General features: G+C 42.5%; 1 protein-coding gene across 1 annotated transcript in view; it reads left to right on the top strand.

The window, feature by feature from the left end:
* TMEM108 (transmembrane protein 108) overlaps positions 1-17,033 on the top strand; it is a 376,751-nt gene that overhangs the window by 205,130 nt on the left and 154,588 nt on the right. The window contains exon 3 of the mRNA XM_045297803.1: positions 1,263-1,348. Within this exon, the coding sequence (XP_045153738.1) occupies positions 1,309-1,348 (40 nt within the window). The 5' untranslated portion in view covers positions 1,263-1,308. The remainder of the gene's footprint in view (positions 1-1,262; positions 1,349-17,033) is intronic.

Here is a 17,033-nt window from a genome sequence, read left to right as displayed (position 1 = left end):
AGAATAGAATAGGTATCTAGAAACCAAAAAGGGACTAGTGGTTGGCACAGGCTGAGGGCAAGGGAAATTGGGGCATGGCTGCTAATGAGTAGGGAATTCTTTTTTTTGCCGGGGGGTGGGGTGGGGTGATGAAAATATTCTGGAATTAGATAATGGTGACGGTTGAACAACTTGGTGAGTTTACTGAAAAACTACTGAATTGTATTCTATAAAGGGGCAAATTGTATGTTACATGAATTATGCCTCAAATAAAATTTTCTCTAAAAAAGATAAGTCCGTCCCACTGAGTTTTCAAGAGAGGGAAGAGTGATTAAAGATGCCCTAAAAGTTTTTAAAGTACAACAATGCAAAGTAAAGCAATGAGATGAAATATTTGCCTATGTACTCACCACAAAGGGAAAGAAAATGTCTATTTCTATCAATAGTAAGGGTGTAGACTAATCATATGCTGGTGATGATGACGGGAAATGTGGTGCTATATTTTAGAAGACATAATTGTGTCCTTGAATTAATTTTCTGGAATTTTATCTTAAAGAAACACCATGTATTGTTCAAAATATCCATAACACAGAAAGACATTTCTGCTCTTATGAAAACTAGGATCAATAGAATGTATACAAGGGAGCTTTAAAAAGTGTATGAAAAATAGAATTAAAAGATAGTGGAATTCTACAATGAACTTTATAAAGCCTCCTAATATTTATAGCATGAAAGAGACCAATAGAAGCCCACACTTAAGGCTGGAGCTAAAATATGGACAATAACAGCATCTTATGTTGAAATAACAGACAATTCGCATTTTCTTCTCTGTGTTTCCTGTTTATCTGTGTTTTCAAATGATTCCATTTAGAGATATATTTTATAGTCAGAAAAAAATAGCACAAGGTATTTGAAATAGTAAAAAGGTAAGTGTGAGGAAGTATGTTTGTCTTTGGTGAGTGCTGTAGGGAGATGAGATGAGAAACCTCTCATTTCTCCCTCGGTGTCAAGGATGCAGAATCAAGAGGGATCTCCATCAGCAGTCCTCAGAATCCCTGAGCTGGACTCTTTTCCTCTCCAGCTGCCCATCGGAATTCCCCTCAGTAGACAATGTCAGGATTTGACCAATTGATTGATAATTTATAGCATAGACCATTGTACAAGAAACTGCGTATCCATTCCAAGATTTTTCCTCTTCAAAACCCAATGTTTTAAGTTTTACCATATACGCCATGCTGATTAGAGTTTCCTGGACATAACAATTTTTTCCCCCAATTTCCCAGACAGAATCATGAATAAACTGGAGGACAAGCAGGACCAGATGATACCATGAAGAGAGGTTTACAGGCCCTCTATTGCCAACTGTTAAGTAAGTCAATACCTCGTTTCCTCTTTCCTAGAGTATATATGGCAATACTGATTTTCCCCCACGTGCCTTAAATGTACACACTTTTCAAGAGGATCACCAGGGCCTGCTCGTTGAGAAAGGGTAGTAAATTCCCCAGTGCTTCCCAATTGGGGCACTCAAAGTACCAAGCTGTAACTTTTCCTGTTGCCTTGGACACTAGTTGTAATATTTCTTAGTTGCAATATTGACTACAATAATTCTAAATGGACATGGTAAGCCTAGTTCATGCAGGAATGAATGTCAGCAGCTTTATTGTCCTTGATTTTGTGATTATAAGAAAGGCTGATCTTATGTAGGTTCCTCATGGAGAAGGGATAGAGATCGTGTTTGTGGATTTTGCCAGATGGAACCTGTTCTCATTATGTGGATATACAGCATTTGCTTGGAAAATTGTGTGTAGTGTTGCATGGTTCCTAAATATTGAGTGTTGAGAAATGTGATTGACATGTTAAGTACATTTCCTTCCAAAGTGAGTGTCAATAATGACCCACAGCGCTACGGGGCCAGCACGGGAGACACCATGCGGGAATTGTGCCTGGTCTGACCCAACCAGAGCATAACACAAAGGCAGCACAACTGAGCAGCAAGGGGAGCAAAGCAACGAAGTGCCTGAGGAATCCTGAAAATAGATTTCGGACTGGGGGGCATGGCATGGCACTGCATCAGACCCGGTTGGGAAACATCCATAATGGTCAGCAGACAGACCTAGAATTATTCATAGGCTATTTTTATTTTCGTTTTATTTGTTTATCTTCATGTCTATCTATTTGAGATAGGCAGAATAAACAATCTAGAGGAGAAAACAACAGGACTAATTAGGAGGACAGGAGAAAGGAGGAGATTGGGGAAAGGGAATGGGGAGTCAAAAAACCCATGGGCAAGGGAACAGTAAGAGATCTAAAATTGATGGCAAGGAGGGCATATGTTCGACCTTCATTTGGCTCTCAGTAATTCCTCCTGGCTACATTGCACTTGATCAAACCCCACCAGTTGTACTATACCCTCCTCTCAACACACAGAATCCAGGACAGATTAACCCCTCAGGAACAATAATGAGAGTAGCAATACCATGAGGGTGGGGGGAAGGTGGGAGGAGAAAAGAGGAATAAGGGATACTGATCACAATGATTGATGTTCAACACCCCCCCCCCGGGGGGGGGAGGCACCAAACAACAGAAATGTGGGAGAATGGAGGCAGCAGAAGGTGTAAAATATGAAAATAAAAATAATTTATAAATTATCAAGGGTTCACGAGAGTGGGAGGGGAGGGGAGGGAGAGGAAATAAGAGGCGCTGATAGCAAGGGTTCAAGTAGAAAAAAAAATATTTTGGAGATGTTGATGGCAACATAGGTACAAATGTGTTTGATAAAATTGATTTATGGATTGTTATAAGAGCTGTAAGAGGCCCCAATAAAATGATTTATTAAATTTTTTTTAAAGATTGAGTGTCAAAAAAGAATGAGGGTAGACAAAAAAGTGTTATATTATGACCTTCTGTGTGTTGATCATGTGTTTTGGGATGGTGCCACACAAAGCATGAGTTTCCATCAGTGACTCTATTGCCTTTGGGATTAGAATTGTTCCTGGATAAATACAGACACCGATGCCAGGTGGCACATTTGATGTTCAAATTGATCCACTTGGGACAAGGACATTGCGCTGGCATTGTGCCACCCTGAGTCAAACCAAAAACATGGTGTTGGGGAAATTTGAAGTGCTTGTCTTGTTATTTTTCTTCTTAAATCATATTATTGGGGGTTCATACAGCTCTTAACACTGTCCATACACATATCCTTTGGATCAAGCACATTTGTACATATGTTGCCATCATCATTTTCAAAACATTTTCTTTCTACTTGAGCCCTTGGTATCAGCTCATTTCCCTCCCTCCCATGGTCCCTCCCTCATGAACCCTTGATAATTTATAAAATTTTATTCCATGTATTACACTGACCAATATCTCCCTTCACCCAGTTTTCTGTTGTCTGTCCACCTGGAAGGGTGTTATATGTAGATCATTGTGATCGGTCTTCCCCTACCCCCACCCCGCCACCCAACCTTCCCCTTCCCCTTCTCGTATGGCTACCCTCATTATTGGTCCTGAGGGGTTTATCTGCTCTGGATTCCCTGTGTTTCCAGCTCTGATCTGTACCAGTGGCTTGGCTTGTTCTGGCTGATGTAATTCCCATACAAATCATACAGCCACGGACCCCATGAAGCAGTCTTACTCTGTAGCATATGGGATTGCCTTGGGTTGGGATCCCGCGGAAGGACCGCGAACAACAGCATCTTCCCTGGGCTGATTGGCTTATTGCTAACTTCCATGTCGACAATGAAACAGAAAACGATTGACATGTCAATCACCCGCCAGGCTTTAGAATTTAGAGATTCGGGTTATGTTGCACCCTCTGTGCCCGGCACATTATCTATAGTCAGCATTTGAGCTTATGTTTTAATTGGTTCATTTCTTCAGCTGAATTCTACTCCCTGAAACATAGATCACATGAACCTAATTTCAGCCTGGTGGAAAGTTGGCAAAAGTTGTGGGACTCTCTCTTGTTCTTTCTCCATGTGTTCCACTGAATTGTTTTTTTATGTTTTTGTTTTGTTTTTATCATTTTGGGGGGAGCTCTTACAGATATCATAACATTCCATAGTTCAATCACATCAAGCAGTATTGTACAATTGCTACCACAGTTTCAAAACATTTTCTTTCCTTTTGAACTCCTTGATATCAGCTCCCCTTTACCCCCTCCCTTCTCTACCCTTCCCTCCAAGAACCCTTCTTTGTTTGTTTGTTTATACTGCATCTTACGCCATCCGATATATCCATTCACATACAATTCTGTTGTTAGCTCCCCTTGAGTGGGGCTATACACTCATCAATGATATCAGCTCTCCCTTCCCGTTCTCTCAGGGAACCATTATACCTGTTATTGTTTATGAAGGGTTATCTGTCTTGGCTTTCATGTATAGAATGATCTTAATTATACACATGAACATGTGCAAGTCTAACATATTGAGGTAAAACAAGTAAAAGCCCTAATAGTAAGGGGAGGAAATATTAAAGAACCAGAGAATAGTTAGGCATTTCATCAGTGCTATAGTGCACCCTGGATTTATTGTCCCTTCCGTGTGGCCCTTCTGAAAGGGACTGTTTAATTATCTTGAAAGTGAATTTTGGGTCAGTGTTGTTTTTAGGGATAAGCTTGTTTGTTAGAGAAAAGGATTTGCAGATTGAAAAAGCAATGTCATAAACAAATAATGATTAACTCAACCTTCGTGGGAGAGGAGAAGTGGGGGAAAGCTCCACAGAATGGGGACATTTGAGGGATACATAGGATTTCATTCCCCTTGCTCAGAGAAGGGGAGGCAGGCTTTGCAGGGAGGATACAGGAAAAGAGGTTGAGCTCAGTTGATTTGAGGCAGAACAATAATATGTTAGTTCATGTACCCTGGTTGTGTACCCCAAGTTTGCATAATATTACAAGGCCATATATTAATTGAAAGACATCAGGTAAGGTATTCTAAGTTCAGAAACAAGTCATATGCCTTACCTGGTTTTAAGCTGAATAAATATGGATATCGACAGGTTTTCTTCAAAGGCTGCTGGTTAGTATTGGAAGCGATTTGTCTCAACACCTTCATTGTCTGCAAACTGGGAAATGCTGTCCGACCAGAGTAGGTCAGTTTCCAGCCAGGTAGGAGCTAGGTAGTGACCTTCACTCAGCCACCCTGATTATGAGGTCGCTTGCTGCAGGCTTGAGCCTGGCTTTGTTCCGAGCTGCTGGGGCCCGGCAGTTTGACACGAGATTCAATTGGCCGAACTTCAGAGAATGGTGGTTAGTTATTGTTCTTCTTCTTTAGATGTGGGACATTGAGTAAAATGTGTAAAATTCTAGTTAAGTTAAAATGAACTGACATGCATGACACAGAGCACATGCCCTATATGTTGCTTGTCAGACAGCTGTAGTCATGCCTATTCTAATCTTGTCCACAAACTTGGTGTGCTTGAATTTAACAGACTGGAGGTTTCAAGTGTCAGCATACACTCAATATGCTGCTTTTTGTAACTCAGCAAACTAGTGGGGTTTTTTTTAATTGGGGGGCGGACACCATGATAAGGAGAGTGTTCTGATTATTCCTTGTATCTACGCACCCTACCCCATAATGTTGTGGCTTAAAACAGCATCATTTATTTGGATGATGAATCTGCAGATTGGACAGGACTTACCAGAGAGGGCCCCCTCTAGTGTCTGGGCTGGGGCTGGAAGGATGCCACCAACTGGGGGCTGGAACAGAAGGGCTGCCTAGGCTGCCCTTTCTCTCTGGGGCTGTTTCCCATAGCTAGTGTGAGCTTCTTCACAGCTGCGCTAGGGCTAGTCAGGCTTCAGACTTGGCAGTTCCTCACTCTAAGGCCCCGACAGAAAGCTGAAAACTTCTTGAGAACCATACTTAAGAACCAGAACAATAATTCAGCCACATTGCATTGGCTAAAGGAGATCGCAAAGACCAACCCTGACTCATGCAGAAGGGAATTAGACACGACTTCAAAAAGTGCACTGCAGTGAGGATTTGTAGTCATAGCACCACCATGGAGCCCCTTCTGGCTCCTGGTTGACCCTGTAGGCCAGAGTGTAACTACTCCCGAGGGTCTCTGAGGCTGTACATCTTCACAGGAGCACACTGCCTCATCTTTTGCCTCATATTTCTCCCTCAGGGCAGTCGGTGTGTTCAAATCACCGGCCTATCCATTCATAACCAAGTGCATAACCCACTGTGACACCCTGGCTCCCTTAACGACAAATGCTATCCACTTGTTAAGAAACAGCTAGTGCACACTCTTTGTCAGGGCCTGCCCATCATCAAGAGGCAACTCCCTCTGGAATGCCTACTGTGTTTGGGCACATCATCTCAGTCCCGAGGTAAATGATCCAAGCGGATGACATGTGACAGACGAGTACACAGTCCAGATTGCTGGCCTAGTGAGAAAGGAGCTGGACTCCACACCAGAGCTATGTGACTACTGCATGCACGCTCTGGGCATCCTGTGTGGTGCCGCCTCTGTCCGTGCGAAAACTCAGCAGCTGAGGGTCCTTACAGCCAGACAGGGATGGTCCCCGCCTGTGATCAGTCAAGCTTGCGTCCAGCTAGCGAGGTGGCCCCGTCTCAGATTGGACCCCACCCCTCAATTCCCTGTCACCTGACTCTGGACACTCTTCAGGCAGAAGCAGCAGCTGGTTGGTGTGGAGTTCATTTCCTCTTGGAGCCTGTTTATTGACAGAATGATCTGTCTCCCATCTGATCTCAAGAACTGAGCGGAAGCTCCATGGTACCTTTTTAAAGACTGAAAATATTCCAGCGCCTCTCGGGTTGTTTACAATCAGTAGTCTTTGGGCTGTGTGTCAGGGCTGAGGGCTACGCTCTTGGGCACGTGGGGTAATCGAGGTTTTAATATTTTACTTTTATTGCAACCTGGCTGTCTTCATTTCTGTTTTATGTCTTCCATTCCATGTACAGTGAGGTTCTCAGCATTTCATCCGACCAGCGTGAGCCCTTCAGGAAGGCTTAGTCCATCTTATTGGAAACTTTGCCGCAGCTGAAAACTTGAGGACCAGCCTGGTTAAATAGGAACCAAATACAGTCACGGATATGTGGTTCTTAGAATTACATAGGAGTGAGGGATGACGCTGGTTTTGAAACCAGCAGACCAGGGTTCCTAGCCTATCCCTACCACTCACTAGATTTCTTACCCGTATAAAAGTTGCTTAACCTCCATAAACTTTATATGTAAAGTGGGCTATGATACCCACTTCCGTGTGTATTGAGGGATATACTGTGATGTGCAGAAAACATGTAATTGATGTCAGTTCCTTAATTGACTGCTAGAGAAAGATACAGCCTACTGTATGTAATTAACCTGTGCACTGAACTCTGGTTCACAAAGTGTTGTCTCATGACAACTTGCCTCAAGAGGCAAGTGTGGGCTTACTCATCATTGATCCCATTGAACAGAGAGGGTATTGATGTGATCAAAACCACTGTCCCCAGGTCACACCACAATGATTGGTTTGCTTGTTCATTTTTCAAGTGTTTGGTAATGCAAAGTAAGGTGCACACCATCATAAATCCTCAAGAACATGGCACTGATGAAGAGGTTTTGAACCAGCAGATTTAGTCTTTTCTTGGTTGCTGTATACTTGAACTTGTTGTGATACTTCATTGCTAATAATACTGATAATTATTATGAAAATAATTCTCTCTATTCAGGTCCAAGTTGTCAGGATACTTATTCAGAGTTCAAAAGGGATTAGGATTCGTGCCTTAAGTTTCACGGTGCATCAAGGCATGTAAATGGCTTACATTCTACCCTCTATTACCCCTGTGCATCCTGCTGGCCCACTCACGCATCATCTGCACCTGCCTGACCGTGTTGGCCACATAACTTAGCCCTTTGCTCACCTCAGGAAGTTGTGTACAGGGGGGCTGTTCTTAGGAGGAAGACAGCTCTGCTATGTACTTGGGCCCTTAGCCTGGAGAATTTAGAAGGAAAAAAATATCCCCTTCCTGAACTTTCTACCTCAGACTTGAGAGTAGACTTTTTTTAAATGAATAATTTTATTGGGGCTCTTACAGCCCTTATAACAATCCATACATCAATTGTATCAAACACATTTGTACATATGTTGCTATCATCATTTCCAAAACATTCTCTTTCTACTTGAGCCCTTGGTATCAGCTCTTTTTTCCTCTCTCTCCCCCACCCTCCCACCCTCGTGAACCCTTGATAATTTATAAATTTTTTTTATTTTCATATTTTACACCTTCCGCTGTCTCCCTTCACCCACATTTCTGTTGTTTGGCGCCACCCCCGGCGGGGAAGGGGTGTGTTTGAACGTCAGTCATTGAGAGCGGTTCCCCCTTTCTCCCCTTTCTCCCCCCACCTTTCCCCTGCCCTCATGGTATTGCTACTCTTCATTACTGTTCCTGAGGGGGTTATCTGTCCTGGATTCTGTGTGTTGAGAGCTCTTATCTGTACCGGTGTACATGCTCTGGTCTAGCCAGACTTGTAAGATAGACCTGCGGTCATGATAGTGGGGGAGAGGAAGCATTAAAGAACTAGAGGAATGTTGAGTGTTCCATCAGTTGCTATACTGCGGGCTCATTCCTTTATTGTGACCCTTCTGTGAGGGAATGTAGAAGATACTCTTTGGAAGTTGATTCAACTCACAGTTCCTGCGCCCATTCACTTGGAGACCTGAGATCAAGCAGAGTCTATGGGGAGAGATCCCACTGGTGGGTGGGGCTCTAGCCTGAATGGGGTCTCCTCTAATCTCAAAGCAGCATCTCACAGGTCCATAAGCAGGGTCAGCCCAACCTGGGCTCTAATCCTAGACAAGTCCTTCTCCATTTAGTACTAACTGCCTAGAGCTGTAACAATATAGGGAAGAGATAATCAAATACTTAACAACTAATAAAACCCCTGGATCCCTGGTGGCATAGTGGATCATGCACTGCACTGCTAACCACAGGCTCAGCAATTCAAAACCACCATCCCCTCCAAGAAATGAAGAGAAGGCTTTCTACTCCCAGTGTAGGACACCCACAGAGCAGTTCCGCCCCATCCTATGGAGCCACTGTGAGTTGGAATGGATTTGATGGCAGTGAGAGTTTGTCACCTGCTCATAATGGCTTCACATCACTTCCAAGTTCTCAGTGGGGTTCCCTCTGTGACCCTTTCTAAAAGTCTAAGAGGCCCTCCTTTTTCTATAACATTTTTTTTTAAAAAAGCTTTATTGGCATATAATTCACAAATCATACAATTTTATAGTTCAAACATATTAAGAATTGTGCAGTCATCAGCACATCAATTTTATAACATTTTCTTTGTTCTTGTACTCATTGTTGGGAGCCCCATTCCCCCATCCTCCTTTGCCATACCTCCAAGGAACCATTAATCCTGTTATTGTCTCATAGGTTTACCTTGAATTGCCTCTACAGAAAAGCATTTTAAAACAAGAAAAACAAAACTAGAAATAACAAAGAAAAACAGAAAACCTCAATGGAAAAGAAAGCAGAAAATATTAAAAACTAGAACAAATTAAAATGGGTCAATAGGGAAATCAAAGATCTGGTGTTAAATTTTAACTTAACTTCATCTGCCCTACTCCACTTTCCAATGTTCTCCGTATGACAGCAAGGCCATTCACATCCCTGGTCCGTGGTCAGGGGGCACTCACCAGATGCTTAATCCATGTGGAGTTCCCATTCACTTTTATTTTTAATTAAAACAACTTTAAAATGTGTCAAAAGGGAGCTCAGATGGTAAGATATAACATTATACTTATGAAGATAGATTTTTCCATCTTTTAGAACCAAAACAGCATATTGCAACTGATTGAACATAGAAGTAGCTATGAAAGCCAGACATTAAAATAATTTACAAAAATATAAAACAGCCTCACTGTTCTCACTCTTTATGTTTTAGAATTTTTACTTAAAATCATGTTAGTTATGTTGAATAGTGCTACTATTAATAAATTAATAGTTTTAAATTCCCTGGCTCTCATTTTCAGTAAGTAATTATCAGTACTTCTTGGGAGAAATACAGCCGGAATGCTCCTTGGAGGCAAGGAGGGTGAACTTCATCCCACGTACTTTGAACATGCTGTCAGGAGAGGCCAGTCCCTGGAGAAGGATATCATGCTTGGGAGAGGGTCAGCTAAAAAGAGGAGAGCTTTTCGACAAGATGGATTGACACAGTGGCCTTAAGGATGGGCTCAAATGTAGGAACAAGTGTGAGAATGACGCAGTACCGGGCAGTGTTCCATTCTGTTGCACATTGGGTCGCTATGAGTTGGAACCAACTCAGTCACACCTAACCACAGCAACATGAACCCATTGAAACAAAGTCCCTTATGCGTCCTCAGTAATTTTTAAAAGGATAAGAGTCTCATGAGACCAAAACATTTGCGAACCACGGGCCCATTGGTTTAAAAGCCCAAGTTCCTTAGGTTAGCAGACAAGTCGTTCGCCATGTCAGCCCCAACTGCTTCTGCAGCCTCATCGCTCACCACTCCTCCTCATTTCTCACCCCTCACCCCCATGCCACCCCACTCCACCCAGTCGATGCCCACACGGTGTGCTCCAGCCAGCATAGCTGACAATCCACCGCTCTGTGTATGTGTTTGCTTATTTTCCTATCTTGCAGCTTTCTCTAGAATGGGGGCTCCATTTCACTCAGTCCCTTAACTCTGGTCTAATCTAGAACTTGAATCATAATGAGATTCAAAAAATGGTTGATTTAATTAGCATATCGAATCAAATCTAAGCTATCAGTCCTTGTAATGTACACTGTTATAAACCACCAAGGAAGAATAAAATGCTGTCAAGGAAGCCGTTCAGGTGACCCTCATAGAACAGAGGAGTTTCCCTCGGAAACTAAAGAGAGATCTGAAGAGTGGACCGTCACTAACTGAGCATGGCTCCTGAACCCATTGTGTCTTCACACAGTCACTGCCCGTGTTTAGACACAAGAGGCCATGCCTTAGCCGAGGGAAATTGGGGAAGGGCCTTCTTCCTTCTTTGTGGGATGTGCATTTCCTCTTCCTTCACCCAGGAAGTTCTGTCATCCTTTGCCTTTATCCTGCTTGGTCATAAGCTCCATGGTGAGGGACAGGGTGGCAGCAGTGACTAGGGACTTGGATTCTGGATTAAAACGGTTTTGATTCAAATGGTGATTCACCACTATGTTCTTTCCAAATTATTTTCACTATTTTCCATATACCAGTTTAAGTGTGCCTTTACTGCCAAACAGCTGATGAACTATGTACCCCACTCCCCTTGCTAATTCATCACATCTGAGGCTAATAAAAATTATTGAGGGACTGTTTTAAGTCCATTTTGTAGAAAAGGCCAGTTGATTATCCTGCAATACTCTAAATCTTAAATGAGGCACTGTAATAATGTCCTGTATACTTTTCGCTATTAGTCAGCATTATGGAAATGGGAAGCATCCATTTCATCAACGCTACCCAACCAAAATCTAAACTCACTACCATCAAGTCAATTCCGACTCATGGCAACCCTCTAGAGCAGGATAGAACTGTGGGCTTCTGAGACTTACTCTTTACGGGAGTAGAAAGCCTCATCTTTTCCCCACAGAGAGCCTGGTGGTTTCAAATTGCTGCCTTTACACTTACCAGCCCAACAATGAACCACTAAGCCACCAGGACTCCCATCAACACTACGGTGCAGTATTTTATACTGGACTACTCTGTTTGGTTTGGTCAAAGTCTCTCAAGCCTGGTTAGTCATGGGAATTCCCTGGGGAGCTTTGTAACTATAATACCTGTGCTCAGATCCCATGACAGGCAATTAAATTAGAATTGACAGGTGATTCTAATGTAAGAAGCCGGGCTTCGGGTTTAGTCAGGCCAATGACGTGAAACTAAGATGGACCCAAATATGTAAAAATGTGGATGTACTGCATGATACACCCACCTAGAAATTTAATTTGTCCCCTAGAAGAACAAAAAAAGAATTGAGTGCTATCCTAAAGCAGGAGAGAAACCGCTCGAGTTGTGTGCTAGAAAAGTGGATCCTGGACCAAAGACCAGGGTAGTTGGGAAGAGAGAACAAGGGAGAAGATTCCAGAGAGGTAAGCAGCAGAGTCCACTGCAGAAAATGAGAGTCACTCAGAAGTGCTGTGGGATTAGGAATGAAGAGAACGTGAAGCTTCATGATATTCCTCAAAATGCATCGAAAGTTTTTCCTCTGTGAAGAATGACAACAGCTCAATGACTGCTTAGGCTTAAAAGCTCCCATGAAACACAAGACTAGCCTTGGCTCTAACTGTTCACTGCATGCTGGCCAACTCGTTTATAAATCAAGAATCTAAGGCTGGATTTATTTTTTCATTATGAAAATATTTGCATGTATCTTAATTTTTTTTAAGCAAAGAGCAAGACTCTTAAGTTCTGAAAGCTAAGTCATTCACCCAGAAAATTTTGAAGAAGTAACGCTTTCAAATGAGGCATTTAAACTCAAGATGATTAGAATATTAGATCCTTAACAGTGTCGTGTTCATTAACTAGCCTTCACATTTGGAGCCATCATGTTAAATTTGCAAAAGCCAACAACTCTTTCCTGCAGATATAGTTAAGCCTTAATAAGGCCAGCCTCATTGTGAACAGTGGCAGTATAGACTAAGGGATAAAATATTTTAAGGAAATTCAATTTTATGATTCTCAAGTACATTCCATTACACCGTTGGCAGGAATCCATGTGAGGGAAATAGTGCTCACATTGAGCAGAGCTGTTGAATTAAATTTTGTTCATGGAGATACTTTTGCAAAATACATGCTAGGGAAGAAAAAAGTGGACCTAAAGGATGTTATTTGACAAAACATAACAATAGTGTCTTTAAAGTGAACCAGAAACATATATAAACCCTAGATATATGAGTAAATTTGGGGCTTACACTTAATTCTAACCCTAATCTAAAAACAATTATTTATTTTGACATGGCCCTACTTGATGCTTGCCCTCGTGAAGAGATCACTGAAATTATGAGTGCTACAGCAAAGTGGGGCTATCAGAAAGAATAGTATCTAGGGTCTTAAAAGCTTGTCTTCCAATTAAGAGCCATCTAAGTGAGGCGTGAACTAAATCTACATGGAGGAAGCACGCCAGCCTGTGTGACCCAAGGATTGTAAATAATAGAATTCAAATCCGAGGAAAGAAATGGCATCAGAGCTTAAATGTAAGCACCTGGTTTGCAGAAGGCAAATAGACGCCCAAAATCCATTTGCAGGGTCCCCACAGGAACTGAACCTCCGGTGAATCGCCTCTCACCAAAGTCAAGGGATTTGAATAGCTTTGTTATCAGACAGAGAGCATTATAAATTCCATTATGGCATGTGTAGTTAGGATAAAATGTAATATCATTTGATCTCCCTTTTAATGCATTTTTAGAGTTGTTTCAGTTTAAAAGAAAAAGTGACTGGGAAATACACATGGATTAAGCCTCCAGTGGATCCCTTCTGAACATACATTGCAGGGATGCGGAGAGCGCTGCTGTCATGCAAAGGGCAAGAGGGCATTGGACAGTGGATGACAGCAGATGCAGCTAGGTTAAAATTTAACACCTTATCATTTGAGCTCCCTTTGACCCATTTTTAATTTGTTCCAGTTTTCAGTATTTTCTGCTTTCTTTTCCATTGAAGTTTTTCTTTGTTGTTGGTTTTTGGTTTTGCTGGGGTTGGGGGGGTGGTGGTATGTTTTGCTGTATAGGTAAATTTCAGGATAGGTAAGCCTATAGAGATAGTAACTGGATTAATCTGGGAGGAGAATAAGGAGCTAACAACACTGTGTATAAGAAAGGAGAAAATGTTTTAAAACTGTGATGATGATTGTACTTACTACTCTTCATACTATGATTAAACTATTATGTTGTATGATATTTGACTTATATACCAATAAAACTGTTTTAAAGGAGAGGACGTTATTTGAGCTCTCCTTTCTCTTACTAATTATGTCTCTCTGCACATAATTAAGCTCCCAGAGCTACCTCAGTTTCTTCAACTATAATAATACACTAATGAATGGTATAACATCTGCCCTTGAACATTGTTTTAGGATTTAATTATGAAGGGCATAAAAATATTTCATATTTAAAATTCCTTCCAGATATGTGTGGTCATTTTATTTCATCTTTGAATGACAGTAACTTATTCCCCTTAGGAAACAAATCCTATATGCAGAAGAAAAAATGTAAAAGGCAGCCTACTGCGCTCATCCAGATTCTAATTCAGTAGGATCTTCATTCATGAGCTTAGACCTCATTAGTAGGGGCTGTCTTGCTCATTAGAATCTGGTACAATTCTGGGAGGTTTTTCCTGATTTTTTTCCCCCAGAAAATTTTATTAAAGGTAACACTGGAAGAAAAAAAAAAGGTAACACTGGTGGAGGGGAGGGACCTTTGTGTTGGCTTTGTAATGCTTCTTCTCTGAAAACTCTCAAAATTGTAATCATTACCTACCAACGTGATGTGCGCTGGAGAGTCTTCAGCATGGAACTGGCGATGCTTCCCGAAGCTTCCAGAACCGAACACCTGCTGCTTTCGTAGGATCTGCTTTCAGCTCTCCCTCTGCACGCCACTCCTTTCCCTCCCGTTCATTTCCTTCACCCGACTTTCTCGTCGTGCTTTCCAACGCGTCGCCAGAGGGCAAAGCTTTTCACATAATATGGGTGTCCTCACTGTGCCAGACAGCTCAAAGGTGTACCACTCCACCACAAGCTTCTGTCCAAAGGCACAAACCTAGAGCTGCTAAGACTTCCTGTCTCACATATTTGGACATGATATTAGGGGAGACATTATGCTTGTCTACGTTCTGCTTTTGCGCATTAGGTTTTCAGTAACTGACAGTGTTTCCGTGCCACCCACAGGGTTTTCAGTGGTCAGTTCCTCGGAAGTACGCTGCCTGTTCCTTCTTTGTAGCCTGTCTGAGTCTGGAAGCTCTGCTGAAACCTGTTCACTGCTGATATTTGAAATAAGAGTGGTATATGAGTAGCTTTCACCCTCAGCAACTCATAAACCACCTCGGAATGACCAGGGCGTATAGTTATTAGAAGGCTGGGAATGGCCCAATAATTGGCTTCTCTGTGGCTTGCAGAACATTATGAGACTGTAGACAGGGCAGCTGAAGGGGCTGACATGTCTGGGTAGCTTGCTTTTATCTGAACGCACAAGTCACCTGTTACCAACAGTTACCATAAGAGAAGGAAAAAGTGGCTCAGGCCAGTACTGTCACCGTATTTTGCTGTGATTTTAGCCAATGGTGAGTACAAAATAGTTAAGCTAAAATAAATGAAATATAATATTCCTATAAATCGCTTAGCTATGGACATTCATTGGGGGAATTCTCGCGCTCTACCCCACCAGTTGGTCTGAGGCTGTCAGGACACTCATCTCTGAGGGAGGGCTTCCTAGAAGGACACCTTGAGCCCTGAGACACGGAGCCTCATGAAAGGGACTCACCGGCAAGTTTGATCAGAAGCAGCCAATAGGGGTGATGGTGGGGGTCAGGAAAGCAAGGAGGGGGTCCAGCAAGGATGTGGCAACAAGCAGAAGCCCACAGAAGTTCTCTGTGCTGTAGTCTCTCTGAGCTCTGGTTAAAAGAGTCCCTGTCACGTCTTACACTTGTCCCCATTGCAGGTGAAGGAGCTGGTCTCTCCTTAGATCTGCCCCATATTGGTTAAGGGCACATAGGATGTTTAAACACTTTAAATTAGTGATTAGAAATTAACGCACTTAATGCTTTGAGCACATGCATAATACTTGAAACACAGCCCTAAATCATTGTTATGTGGTTTTTATTCTCACTACCACTTTTATCTACTCCCGCGTTATTCCTCTTTCTCCAAACACAAAGTGAAACGTCATCACTCTCCCATTCCAGGTGCACTGTTTACCTTCACAGGTGTCATTTTACCTTTGCAAACAGTTGCATCTCCCTCCTCTCCTTGTGCCTCTCCCTCCCGCCCCCGCCCCCGCCCCAGAAGAGCCAGACCAGAGGCTCCATCTGAAGGTGGGAGGTGACTGGAAGAGGCTGATTGGTGAGCAGTCTGTCATGCAGCCCCTCAGGTAGGGCTAGAAGCAAGAGCACCCAGACATAGTCCCTGGCTTCTCTTTTGCATAATTACATTGTGGTGATGAATGAGCGTGACCAGGTGGTTTATCTCTCCCTAGTGATGGGGCTCACAGATGCCATCCCTCAGTCACTTTCTCAGTCATAAGAAATGTTGGCAGAATCACTGCTAATCTGAGAATCCAGATTTCCTCAATCAATGGACACTTAAAGCAAAAACCGGGAAGCCAGACTCACTGGCATCCAGTCAGTGATGACTCATAGAACCGCCTAGGGCAGGGCAGAACCGCCAGTGAGGGTCAGACTGTGTCTCTTCATGGGAGTAGAAAGCCCCATCGTTCTCCCTGGGGGCAGCCGGTGGTCAAACTGCTGATCATACAGTGAATACGTAGAAAATACAAAGTTCTGAAAGCTAGAAAATTATTTACAAACTTCCATACTTGGGACTTTCCTAGGGAAAATTAAAGTATCATTTTAAAGGTGGAGGGCAATCTCATGCAAGACATCAAAGAGTTCCTTCCGGTAAGGAAGCCATTTCAGGACTTTGAGGAAAACATTCCTATGTGTGCATGGGCAGGGGAGGGGGGTATGGATGCTATCTGAGAATGAGTTGACTGGGTATCACATAATTTTGTTTTGAAATGTTTTTTCATTACAATTTTTAAATTTCTATTTTAAAAGAGGATGGGATAGGGGATGAGAGACCTCAAACCAGCTGTTGTTAAATCTCGAGAGAGAGTAGAGGTCAGGTGTTTCCATCTGCTTCCTCTTTCTTTCATTTTTCCAAAAGGATTTTTGTTTCTTAGAAAATGTCAGAGTCATAAAACTGTGTACAGTCATGAAACTGTGAATGGAAGTTCCTTTGAAAGCCGCCATCCTACTTAGCAGGTAAAGAATCCGAGACAGTCCTGAGAGGACAGGTGACTTGTTCAAAACCCAACACTGGTTGATGGTGAAGGCAAAAGCCTAATATGGCTCTACAGACTCTTTTTTT

This window comes from Echinops telfairi, unplaced genomic scaffold (genome assembly GCF_000313985.2).
Source record: "Echinops telfairi isolate 266 unplaced genomic scaffold, ASM31398v2 ScPeMD7_7422;HRSCAF=8460, whole genome shotgun sequence".
NCBI classification, from domain to species: domain Eukaryota; kingdom Metazoa; phylum Chordata; class Mammalia; order Afrosoricida; family Tenrecidae; genus Echinops; species Echinops telfairi.
This window is presented reverse-complemented; position numbering and strand designations above follow the sequence as displayed.